Source organism: Staurois parvus, unplaced genomic scaffold, assembly GCF_062004578.1.
Source record: "Staurois parvus isolate SC_StPar_1 unplaced genomic scaffold, SC_StPar_1.0 ptg000097l, whole genome shotgun sequence".
NCBI classification, from domain to species: Eukaryota; Metazoa; Chordata; class Amphibia; order Anura; family Ranidae; genus Staurois; species Staurois parvus.
This window is the reverse complement of record NW_028317893.1, coordinates 1,349,049-1,362,270: the sequence shown is the minus strand read 5'-3', so window position 1 is coordinate 1,362,270 and position 13,222 is coordinate 1,349,049. Positions and strand designations below refer to the sequence as shown.

The 13,222-nt window shown below is 38.1% G+C and overlaps 1 protein-coding gene across 10 annotated transcripts in view; it reads right to left on the bottom strand.

Annotated features, from left to right (window-relative positions):
* The window catches only part of PTPRM (protein tyrosine phosphatase receptor type M), a 998,088-nt gene that overhangs the window by 589,870 nt on the left and 394,996 nt on the right, over positions 1 to 13,222 (bottom strand). For all 10 annotated transcript variants that reach the window (XM_089670974.1, XM_089670978.1, XM_089670975.1 and 7 more), the window contains exon 6: positions 11,819 to 11,993. In XM_089670974.1, the coding sequence (XP_089527100.1) occupies positions 11,819 to 11,993 (175 nt within the window). The remainder of the gene's footprint in view (positions 1 to 11,818; positions 11,994 to 13,222) is intronic.

Sequence of the window (13,222 nt, the reverse complement as noted above, 5' to 3'; positions counted from 1 at the left end):
GGCTGCACGGATTTTTGTGCGGATCAGCAGTGGCCCCACCTGCACATATGTGAACCTAGCCTTAGTCAACTCAGGTGCTGTTCTAGGCATGAAAAGGTGCAGCTGGCCCAATGCCCGGTCCTGCTGTGTTGATTGACAGCCATCTATGAATGCAGCACTGGATGGGGGCGAGTAGTCTCATTATACTGACTACTGGAAAACATTGTGTGTGTGCACAGCATCTGTCTCTTCAAAAAGGAATCCCAGCTACACAACCTGGCCATACTGCAATGGATCAGCTTGCTTGGTTGGTGTTGTCAGGTTGCAAAAATAAAGAAGAGAGACTAGCAGGATCACCAGGTATTTGATGGCAAACCAGGAAAATGCAACAAGATATATTTACAAGCATCTTCAAGAAGAAACAGATGCATTCATGAAAAGTAAAATTTTGGGGTAAGATACACTTTACAGCAAATTTCCAGGAAACAAGCAAAATACACAAAAGAAATGTATATTTTTGCTGGTTTACCTGCCAAGACATTTTTAATTTTGTTGAATCACAGCCAGGAAGGTGAAACACCTACTTTCTGGTTCAGCAATATTGTTTCCTATGTCACCTCTCCACCCTCAGCCCTGTAGAGGAGTCACAGGGACAGAAAGAGGAAAAATCTTCCAACTGACAATGTTTAGGCTCCATGGATACGGGCTGTTTTGATAACGCTGGTAACATTAGCTGTGTAAAGTCACGTTAAAAACGTGCATTTTTCAGCTTTTTTTTGAGTTTTTGTATTAGCATTTAGTGGTGTTTTGCCGCATGTAACGGCATTTTTCTGCATTTGCGGTTTTTAGCATTTTTTTTTTACAATAAATTTTCTTTGGTAAAAACAAATCCAAAAACGCTAGTTTGCGGCGGTTTACCACATTTTGCTGCATTTTTCAGTGTTAGAGCGTTTTTACAGCTAAAAAACTCCTCTAGAAACCCACTAGTCCTGTGTTTTTTTTCCAGGCAATAAACGTCCCTGCCAAAAAATGGTGATAACAGTCTATGTGTACATGGACACATAGGATAACATGCTGGGGGGTTTACTAGCTGTAGAAAAAAACATCAAAAGCCAAAAACAGCAGTTGTAAAAACGTCCAGTGTGCATGAGGACTTATATTGCTGTTCTTGACCTCTTGTCTTTACGATACCCATTTCCCCTACTTTTTGTACTTTGTATGTCACGGGGACAGGAAGTGAGGGAAAATTTTCCCAAGTTAGGTTACAGACAGAAATTTTATCTGTTCCCAATACCCAATGTCTGTATTTAAACTGAAAATATATCTAAAGCTAAAACTTTTTTTTAGATAGAGAGCAGGAGGATTAAACTGTTCTCATTTTTTTGTTTTTGTTTTTTTGTCATCTGTGTTTTAGTATAGAGATTTTCTTTCACTTCCTATCTTGTAGCTATAACCTGATGTGAGAGGATATCTTTCTGATTTGAGGGATATATCCACTTAGACAGTTGTCACAGAAGCAAGTGTCCCAATTAGAATCTTTCCCCTCTATTCTGGTTCTGGCAGCAGCTCAAAATTTTGGATTTGCCCTCATTTTCATTAATCGATGTTGGTGATCAGGTCAATAAGAGAAGGTGAATCTCTATTGGTGACACAGACAGAAATAAAATCAAAACTGTCCGCCACTCTACTACCAACCTATCTAAATAAGACAAAAAAAGGCTGTGCTTCTAGTCAAAATATATCCCATGTCATGCTGTGCTTTGATGTGTTTTACTGTAGTTTTGTTGTGTTTGCTATATTTTACGGGACAATACATGTTACACACAAAGTACAACAATGCAGCAAAAACTAAACCTAGGGGTTGATTTACTAAAGGCAAATAGATTGTACATTTTGCAAGTGCAATTGCTCCAGAGCTAATAAATGAGTGCAAACTCTGCTGATCATCATCCAATCATGTCAAGCTAAAATGCTGTTTTTTTTTTAATTTTCCTTCAGTGTGACTGGGAATTGTTTTAAAATTTGAAGTATTACTAAACCCAGCACCCTGTATTCACTATGGTGTCCGTTTATGAACCAGCGGTAATAGATCGCTGCTCAGTTCTCCGGCATTCTCGGAGAACACAGTTCTCCTGTGAATGCAGTTTATGAAGCAGTTTTCCGAACGAAGGGAGAATGGTCTCCAAACGCTGGAGAACGAATTACAAACTCTGGAAAAAGGCTGATTTTACTATAATCTCGCAAGATTACAGTAAAAGATCAGTTTACTAAGCAGAGGTAAATTATCTCTGCTTAGTTTTTGGTCCCTCTGATTCTCTAGCTCTGGGCTGGAGAATCTGGAGGGAGAACACAGATCTCCAGAGAAGGGCTGACATGATCTCCTGAGTGTTATAAACTGTGAATGACCAGAGAATAGCTGAGATCCGTTGAATCGCAGCTATTCTCTGTGTCATAAACGGACACCTATATCTGGTCTCCCACAGTCCACAGAACACAGAAATGCAATTATTTTACTAAAAATAAACTGCTAATACCTTTTCTCATCAGCAGTTAGAGTAGTCTTGTGACTTCTATTAGTGTTCAGCAGAGCACTGGTTAAAGCTTGTAGGAGAAGTTTTCATTTTACTCTAGGAGGATGCAGAACCCCTGACCTCTGTCTGGACAGTGCTGATTGGCCCTGTGCTGATCACATGCACTCTCCCAAGAGAAAAAAAAAACCTCTCTAGCAATACGCATCAAACTGAGCATGTGCAAAGTGACTCCACACGATATGTCTTATCAGGAGATAAGAGGGGGGCACTGGGAGAAGGGGAGGATCAGAGAAGTCAGGATCAAAGAGAGTTTTTACACAATGCAGAGGATTAACCCCTTAGGTTCCACAGTGAATATAACAAGCATTCTTTACTGCATATACATGCTGATTTTACTGTTATGGGTTTAGTAACACTTTACGCTTCACCCCTTAAACATATACTTAATGTGAATGTAATAACATAACAGCAAGATGCAGTGAAAAACTGTTAATTCAGCTAAATCGTGTTAGTTATATTACAAAAATCTTGGGCTTACAGTCAACTTCACTATTTCATCTTACACACCAGAACAGTGAGCATATGGTTGTTGTACACAGCCCAATGCTCCTTCAGTGTAACTTTTGACATATTATTAACAGGAAAGTCTGAGAAAGTTCTGTTTTATGAATATCTTTATTCTCCTAGAAATTCTCCCTACATGATCTGAAAGTGTCAGTCCATCCAAAACTGAGTTTCTGGAAGATACCGGACTCTACTGATAGGATCTCTGCACTTCAGTTCCTAGGTGTGAGCACTGACGGTAAAAAGCATTCTACCTGTCGGAATAAAAAAAAATAGAAAAATAGAGAAGGCACTGTTGGAGTATGCAGAAGATACAAGAAGCCAGGGGCAAAATCAGCTCACCAGGCTCTATCTACAGATAAAATATCACTTTTAAGTAGACTGTTACTTAAGGCAGACCCAGTCGCCAGACCTGTAATTCCAATAAAAAAATTCCCATAAGATTTTATGTGCATTTAACCTATTTTTTGCATGTTATTTACCTATAAAGACTGCCCTTGTGTAGACATCCAAAAGCCCTGACACTGCTACCAGACACCTTCATCTTGGATGTGATGTCAGCACGCCCAGCAGATTCAGAGCTGTCACTTGAGTGACACTCTTTAATAACATAATGACTTGTGATCATGTTTTATCACAGCTCAGACATATTACGCATGTCAAACTACCTTTAGGATGGTTGTTTTCTTGTGGAAATACCACATATTCATATATCCCAGGCAATATTACTGGAGGGCCTTGTACTTTCCCCCGTGAAAGAAAAATATATTTTAAAAATATTCTTCCCAAATATATTGACATATATTTGAAATACTACAATTTGGGCTGTATTAAATATATTTCAAAATATACAGGTGAAACTCAAAAAAATTAGAGTTTCACCTGTATATATTTAAATATATATGAAGAATATTTTTAAAAATATATTTTCAAATATATGCCTTTGAAAATACATTTAATCTACATGTTTGGAAGGCATTTACAAGCAGTTAAAATGACTTTTTTATATGTTAAAAATAAGCTGAAGAATAGATTTTTTAAAAATATATTTTTAAATATATGCCTTTAGAAAATATATTTAGATTTACATTTTTTAGAACACGTTACAATATTTTAGCGCAGGTCAATATATTGTAATTATATATCACATATATAATTTTCTTTCTAAATATATTGGAAATACATTTCTCTTCCATGTGGGTTGAGCCGTTTCAGTATATAGTATATTGCCAGAGCATCCTAAAGCTAATCCCCTCCACACAAAAGGCTTTGTAGGGAGATGAAAAGGTGGGCTAACGAGCTTGACCAGCACAAATATTAAAGCGTATCTATGATCAAAATGTAGAATCATATATTTGCTTCAAGTTTGTATTTACATTATTTCTAGCTTACTTCTATTTATCTGAGCAATCTGGAAATTTGTAAACTTAAGCTGGCCATGCATTATACAATTTGCTTATTCAATTTCCTTTAGGCCCCTTTTAGACAGAGCGGACCCACCAGTGGATCCATTTTCTCAGCGGGTGATCTCTCTGATGATCCTTGCTGAGTAAGTGGATGGCAGGTCTGTACCTGCTCCGCTGCTGCAGAGTGCACACAGACACAGCCTGCCTTTTCTTATAGGGCAGTCAAATGGAAATGGACTGCCTGTCCGTTTCAACCCGACTGTCATCCGATCTGCCAGACGGATGGGGAACGGATCCCCATCTGTCTGTTTTTGGCATACATGATTGGATCAGATGGCGACACATGGCCGCTGACCCCCGCCGGTCCATAGAGGTTAATGGATGGTCCGATCGGATCCACCTGAAAAACTGACATGCGGACCTGAACGGACCAACAGTGTGAAAGGGGCCTTAGATTTACCTTTAACTGTGTAGTGCAAGGGCTTGCCTGATTGCACACAAATTGAACGTGTTGTTTAGGTTTGACCTCATATTATATGGTTTTGGTGAATCTAAAGGAAAATTGTACAAGGAAATTGTATAATATATGGCCAGGCTTACTTTGTGAAGACCCCATACACATTTACGACTTTGAATTCTGTGACATGTATTCACTATGCCCTGTGATTAGGCACTGCTGTGTCACATAATTCAGAGTCTGCCTTCTGAACTATAGAGGGGCTGAGAGGAGGAGTTTCAGGGATATCAATTTGCAGGCAGCATGGTACCGAGGGACATGTAGTCCTTAGAAAATGAACATAAACAGCAGAGAGAAGTGGAATCCAGAAAGTTGTGGAAAGAGATGGCCTGCAGACAGGCAGCACTCACAACATAAAAGGAGGTTTTTCAAGTAAGGTTGTCATAATAACTATTGTATGTATTGTTATTACACTGCTGACGTTATAAAATGAAAGCCTATGCTGTGACTATAGATTTTTTGTTTAACCACTTGCCCTCCAGAGGATTCACCCCCCTTCCTGACCAGGCCATTGTTTGTGATACGGTGCAGCATTACTTTAACTGACAATTGCGTGGTCATGCAATGCTGTACCCAAATGAAATTTATGTCCTTTTTTCCCCAAAAAATAGAGCTTTCTTTCAGTGGTATTTGATCGCCTCTGCATTTTTTATTTTTGTGCTATAAACAAAAAAAGATCGACAATTTTGAAAAAGAAAAAAACCCAATATTTTTGACTTTTTGCTATAAAACATATCTAGTAAAAAAATGTTAAAAATCTAATTTCGTCATAAATTTAGGTCAAAATGTATTCTGCTACATGTCTTTGCTAAAAAAAATCCAAATACATGTAAATTAACTGGTTTACATGAAAGTTATAGCGTTTACAAATGGAGGTATATATACTGGAATTTTTTTTGTTAATTTTATTACTAGTAATGGCGGCAATCAGCGACTTATAGAAGGACTGTGGGACTGCGGCAGGCATTCTGACACTGGGGGAAAACTGACTAACAGCCACTGACATCCCCAGTGACACTAATACAGTGATCAGAGCTAATAAACAGCACTGTCACTATACTAATGACACTGGGCAGGAAGGGTTAACATTTGGGACGATCAAAGGGTTAACTGTGTGCTGTTTTACTAAGTGGACTGTGTGTGGTTTACTAGGGAAACATACTGCTTTGTATTATACAAAGCAGCATGCTGGTGCTGACAGGGGAGAAATTTGTATTTTTTACATATATACCTCTCCCCTGTCAGTGTTCCTCAGCGATCGCTGGGTGCCGGTGGGGAATCTCCGGCTGGGACCTGGTGATCGACAGCTGTAGCCGCCAATGGCGGCACAGGTAGGGCGAAACGTGTGCCCCCTACCTGGGAATGCAAAATCACATATATATATATATATATATATATATATATATATATATATATGTGTGTGATTTTGCGCAGCCCTGCCACCCTGTAGCAGTAGTTATGCTATAGAGTGGTTGGGTATCGGTTAATTAGACACTCCCAGGAGAAGAGAGGGCTCTGATGTGCAAGGAGGGAGAAGGCTACCTATGGCATTGACTCTTCCTAGTATAGTCAAATTTTATAGCAAATCCAAGGGCATATGACAAGTTAATGAAAATGAATTTGTGGAAAAGAAAAACACTACAAGCAAGCTTTTTTGTTTTAGCTCAGCACTCCGCAAGAAAGCCGTCCCCAGCTCCCCATGTAACTATCTGAACAGACTTGTTTCACAATATCAGTAAAACTATAATTAAAGCCCGGACCTGAAAACTTGAACACCAGGCCTCTGAATTGAGTACCCTAAGGATGTTATCTTCTCATTGACTAAATCTCTGGACAGTCTCTGCAAATTAACCACGTACACCTTCTGACCTTCCACCGCTCTGCCTCCATTTATTTTTTAAGTCAGAGACATGCGGATATGCAAAGTCAGCAATAAAATTCGACAATAACCTTTTCACAATTCTCCAAGATAGAGCACATTTTTCTACCCACTGATGTGTAGTTATTAGATAGTAGGGGTATTATAAATATTATTAATGAAACCTTCCTTCCCTTTTTTATTTAGTTTTCCAGCTAGTGAATAAAAGCTCTGAATTAAGCAGCTGATAATAAGGTATTTTTTTTTTATCACTGATGGTCTCCACAACCAAACAACAAATCCTCTTTTGTATAAATTTATAGCTACATTCACAGTAGAGACTCCAAACAACTGCATATTCTACAAACTCATATACATGCCCACTCAAAATCTGTCAAAACAAGAAAGTCATTTATAAAAGAATAATTGGTACTCTGATTATGTCAAGGCAAATCATTACATTGTTTAGGATGCATTATCTATAAAGCTAGAAGGTTCTTAAATAGATAAAGGCACACAACTTGAATACGTAGAATGCTGAATGTTTTTCATTCTTCCAGTATAGAGTGAATTAAATATATACCCTATTATAGCCACTAGATGGAGCTAATGATTATAGGAAATTAATACTTATTTACTATAACTGCCAGCTCCATCTAGTGGCCATAATGGCGTACTTTCCTACTTCACTCTATTCTGTATAAATGAAAATCATTCACCCCGGAGAGAATATAGTCTAATAACATTGTTTTTGCCCCCATATCAGTCTTTTGCAATCTGGAGGGTGAGAAAAAGGAACATTACAGGGGATCAATCATGTGTTGAACCGTGCTAATAGGAGGAAAAAGTATAGTGACAGATATGAGCTCATCCCTGTGTTGCTTCTCATTTCACTTGCCTGGACCACCTGGGCTCAAAGGAATGGGCTTAATAATGCTGGCTTTTAGTCTGAGGACATCTACTGACAGAAACAAAGTATTGCAGGGACACCTTCGGGTTATTGGTATTTTAGGCACAAAAGATGATTGTTTAATCCCTTACAGTTTTTATTTTTTTTTTTTTCAGTTTTGGATAGCGTGGAGAGGGATTAGAACACTTGTCAGTTTTTATTGCTTTCTGCATCCCTGTTAGGGTGATTCACCTTCTCAATTTGCCATGTTTACCGTTATCATCGAAAGTGAGATTTAAAGAAAATCCCAAATTTTTGGTTTGGCATCATAACATTTATAGATGCGCCCTGGGGACACTAGTTCTGGTGACACCGGGATTCCCTCACTTTGCTGGGATTTCCCTTCACTCTCTGTTTTGACTATGGGGCAGGAAGTGAAGAGAAATCTCCCCAGAGGGGCCCAGATGGCAAAAAAAAAAAACCTGACAGATTTTAGCCCCCACTTACTCTATACAAAATATTATAAAAAAAAGCTTTTGTCTTTAGTTACAATTTAATGAGCTATTATTTTTTATTTTTTAAATTATTTTTGACTGAAGTTCTACATTAAACTAGTTGAATTCCAGGCACATTTTGTTTTAGTTTTGGATTAGTGGTAAAGGGTTGAAGCTATTTTATTGCTTTAATTGACACAAGAATAAAGGCGATTACAGTAGCTGTGCAATTAGTTGAATTCACATTATAAAAGGCATTAAACCTAAAGTGAAAACCAAACAATATTGCCTTTCCTTTTTTTTTTTATAAGTGTACCTAGCAGGGCCTGCTAATGCTCATGAATTGTATGTCAGAATACATGAAAAAGAAAACTTAATTAAATACTAAAGGTACTTCAATTGTCTTATCACAATACTACCACCAACGTACTATAACTGATAAGACAATTGAGGTACCTTTTTAATCCTGTTTGTACTATGGTTACATTTTTTGCTGAATATTCTGGGGATGTGGTGATGGTTTAACTGTCCTGTCCATACATATGGCGTTAAGAATATCATTTATTTGTGGCATGAACTTTGTATATAAAAAGGCATGTTACCTGTAAAAGATTCTCCTCACTTCCTGTCCAAGTGACACAGCAAGAGGATATCCCCGGAAAGTAATAAAAACCTGACAAAGGCTTCTTCAACTAACCCAGCTCATCATACTGAATAAATACAATTATAATATAAAAAAAAAATCATAAAAAACAATCATAAAAAGAAGGATAATAATAAACACTGACCAACCTATATGTGCAAATTGCTCAAGTGTGAATGTGACTGACAATCTTATAATATTTCTAACACGCAAACATTCATAAATCTTTGATAATTCCAAAATCATTGATCCTTTAATTTTACTGTCTTCCACAAGTGATGCAACCAACTTTTATGTTTGTGTTCCAGTGAGTACCTCCACCACACTAATGGGCTTTCTCTCACCAAAAAATGACCTTTCAACTAAAATACTTGAGCGCATATGTCTTTTAAAGCCAGGATGGGGGCTATCAATCCTCCAATGGTGGTAAATGTGTCAAGGCTTCCAGTATGAACCCACATATGTAGACTCAGGGAAACACAAAGGAAACAACATAGTGCTCTCCGTGGTGTAAAATATTTATTAACATAATAAAATTGCACTTACTTAAGTCATTCTTGATTTATGAAACTCTATTTTTAAGATGTAAGCTGCTCGCTGGGCTGGGCTGGGCTGTGTGTCTGTCAGTGCTACATGGACATCAGAAGTAAAAATGGCTTTTACATTTGTAAGAGCAATTTTCATGTTAATAAATATCTTACACCTACGGAGAGTACTATGTTGTTTCCTGTGTGTTTCCCTGAGTCTATATATGTGGATTGATCCTGAACCTCTTGATATGTTTACTACCATTGGAGGATTGATAGAACCATCCTATCTTTAAAAGGGATATTCGCTTTGCTGTTGAAAGGTAATTTTTTAAGGTGAGAGAAGGCATATTACGGTGGTGAGGTACTCACTGGAACAGAGATATAAATGTTGGTTGCATCACTTGTGGAAGACACTAAAAAATCAAGGATCAATTGTTCTGGACACTGTTGTTTTGTGGAGCTTTCATGGATTTATGGACTTTTGTGTGTTGAAAAGATTATAAGACTGTCAGTCACATTCACACTTGAGCACTTAAAGCGGAGTTCCACCCAAAAGGGAAGTTCCACTTTAATGCTTTGTCCCCCTCTCCCCATTAACGATTGGCACCTTTGGGGAGCGGGGGGGAGCAGGTACCCAAATTTGATGGATAACCGCTCCCACTTCCGCTGTGATCACCCAAATGATCGGAAGCGGAAGTTGTCCTCCTGCCCTCCCTCCCTGTAGTCTTCTGGGACACGTGACAGGTCTCAGAAGACTATGGGGCCATTTACAAAGAGCAGCACTTCTCACGCGTGCGCAGTGGGCACCCGGCTGTGAAGCCACAAGCTGTTACAGCCAGGTGCCCACACTACAGATGCCGGTGGCAGGGAGAGAAGATGGCCAGTGAAACCAGCGGTGGTGAGGACACCGCTAGACCGAGGGACAGGTAAGTGGCTGTATTTTGAAAGTCAGCAGCTACAGTTTTTGTAGCTGCTGACTTTTATTTTTTCTTTTTCAGCTGGAACTCCACTTTAATACAATTTGCACATAATTGGACTGTCTTCATTATTATTGTTCTGAAGACTGATTTTAATGATTATTTTTTTATACTATAATTGCATTTATATAACCATTTTTAGCGCAGCGATTCTTGTTCACAGATTTAGGTGTTAGTCCTGTTAAAAGAATTTTATACTTTTATGCTTGCAGCTTAATATCATAGTGTGTGTGTGACATTTCACATATTACTATACACATAGCTCTCTCACTGTACAACTTCCTTTAGATCTACCAACAGCTTTGTAGTGCACGGGCCTTCCTGATCTAATGAATTACTTGTTTAGGTAGGCCCGAACAACATACAGTTTTGGTAAATCTAAAGATTATAGAGTGTGTGTCTAATATGTATAGGCATCTGCAGTATATAAGTAATCTTAACAATTACTCTGAGATAAAATATAAACAAGGTCTAGAGACTTTGTATTATTTGGACATTTTTTTGGAAACAGGCTAACTTTAAATAATATTACAAATGCCATAATGTGCACAATATGTAGCTGTACTTTCTTTGTAAATTGTTTGACTTTCCATAAGGTTTCCTTTAATTCTCAGAAAAAAAGGGTGCTCAAAAATTGACTTGTAAACCCACGTGATGTCAAGTCTTTGTAACTGCGATCTTTAAAAAAGCCTCACCAAATGTTACTAATGATCTCCTAGCATGTATCCATGCCATAGACAGCTTGTTGTCCAAAGTTTACAAAAGCAGGATTTGGTTGAAAATATTTTTTTTCTTCAAAACAGTGTACTCAAAAATAAAAGTAAGGCATAAGTAAACTGCTATTGCTTTTATATTTTTATCATTGAATGTTGAGTTTTACTTTTAGTTCAACTGTGGGAATGTTAACGTGTCAGAATTGCTGTCTCTGCAGTCTAACAAATATGAAGTAATAATACCTTTTTAGATATAAGTGGAAATAAAAAATAATAATTTAAAGAAACATAAAAGGACAATAAATCAGCATGCCGAATGCTTTAAATATCTCCATTGATTTTTCTGGGGCAACTGGGGACACTCAGAAACTCTTCATATGGATAAATGTAAATTATGTATTTTTCAAGGTACTGTTACATTTATGATTGCTGTTGTATTGCTGTTCTGACTCTTACTTTGTTCCCAATGGAAAATATTTGATTTGTGCAGATGTAAAAAACAGTATGAAGGAGATGAAGCTGAATATTCTACAAGTGGTTCATCTCAACAAAATAAACCAATGTTCCCCATTTTCTGAACTTCATTTTATAAAGCAAATAAGGCAAACGCCTATTTTATTCTGTTCTGTTTCAAGGAGAACCATGCTAAGAGCAAAATAAACTGCATGTGCACAAGAAATGGCCAAATAGAATTATATACACTGCAATGTAAAGTACCTTTAACAACCAATTCTGCATAGTTTGAGACTGCGACTCCTCCTTCAGTTCGGATCATACAGCGGTAATTGCCAGCATCTCTCTTTGTTGTGTTCACCACATTAAACACGGCCACAAATCGTCGATCATTATTCACTTTAATCTCCTTTAAAGGAGCGTCTCTTCCATTTGCACCCTACAAAGAAAAAAAGACAAAAAAAGTATATTCCATTTTTCTCTTTTCCATAACTGCTCACTGAATATTCATTTTTTCTGTTCCCTGAAACAGATGTTGTTGCAAGAAAGAAAAGCTGATTGATTGCTTTGTTGTTATTATGTTTGCCCTGTTTTACAGACATCCAGCTGGCGATGCACTGAAGAAGAGGGACAGATTTATAAAAATTCAAAGAAAAGATGTATTTGCTAACTGTGACACTCTCTGTCCAGTGATATAAAAACTATTTATGATGCATTACACACCCCAAAATGCAAGATGCTTAATGTGAAAGAACCATTGAGAACATTCAGAATAGTCTGTAGAAAAAGTTTTACAAAGTAAGAAACTTCTATAATTTAGAGATCCTTTGGATCCTGAGGGAGGAGCGTATATAAAACCAAAACTACAGGAAGCTAAGAACCCTTGTCAGGTTTTTAGTGCTGTATTTGGCCCTGAAAGACTCATTATTCCTCTCTATTTTTCTTGAGAACGAAATTGATAGAAAATCCAAAAAAATTACAATTTCCACCTGAAAGAACCTGACTATGGCTGCTTGCAAACATTATGAGCACCCAGGGCTTTTTTCAGCAAGAATGCGGGGGAACGCAGTTCTGGCACCTTCATCACTGAATGTATGTAATGGCAAGGTGTGCTGGAGGGTCCATTGATGCTGACTCCTGGGGGATCTATTGTCACTAGAGAGGATCTATTGTTGAGAGAGGGGTCCATTGTTGCTGAGAGGGTCTACTGTTGCTGGGGGGTATTGCTGCTGGGAGAGATCTACTGGTGAGGCAGAAGTCTCTTGTTTCTAGCTGCTTGAATGTCTAATAATGCTGGCTACTAGAAGATCTATTGTTGCTGGTGGGTGTCTATTGTTCATTGGGGTTGGTCTGTTGTTGCTGGAGGCTGTTTTCCTGCAGGGGGTCTGTTGTTGCTGGGACAATCTACTGTTGCTGGTAGGAGCTGGATTGTTGCTGGAGAGTTCTTTTGTTGGTGGGGGGGAGGCTATTGTTGCAGGCTGCAGGGGATCTGTTTTACTGCTATTGTTGTTATCATTATTTAACAGCACAAAATGATACTTGGTTCTGTTTTATAAAATAGGGGTGGTACTGGGAGGTGGATAGGGGGTGGAACAAATGAATGGTGCTCTGATGTGGGTAAGGGGCAGACTCATAAGGGGCAGAATCTGCACCTTTTCTCTGAAAAAA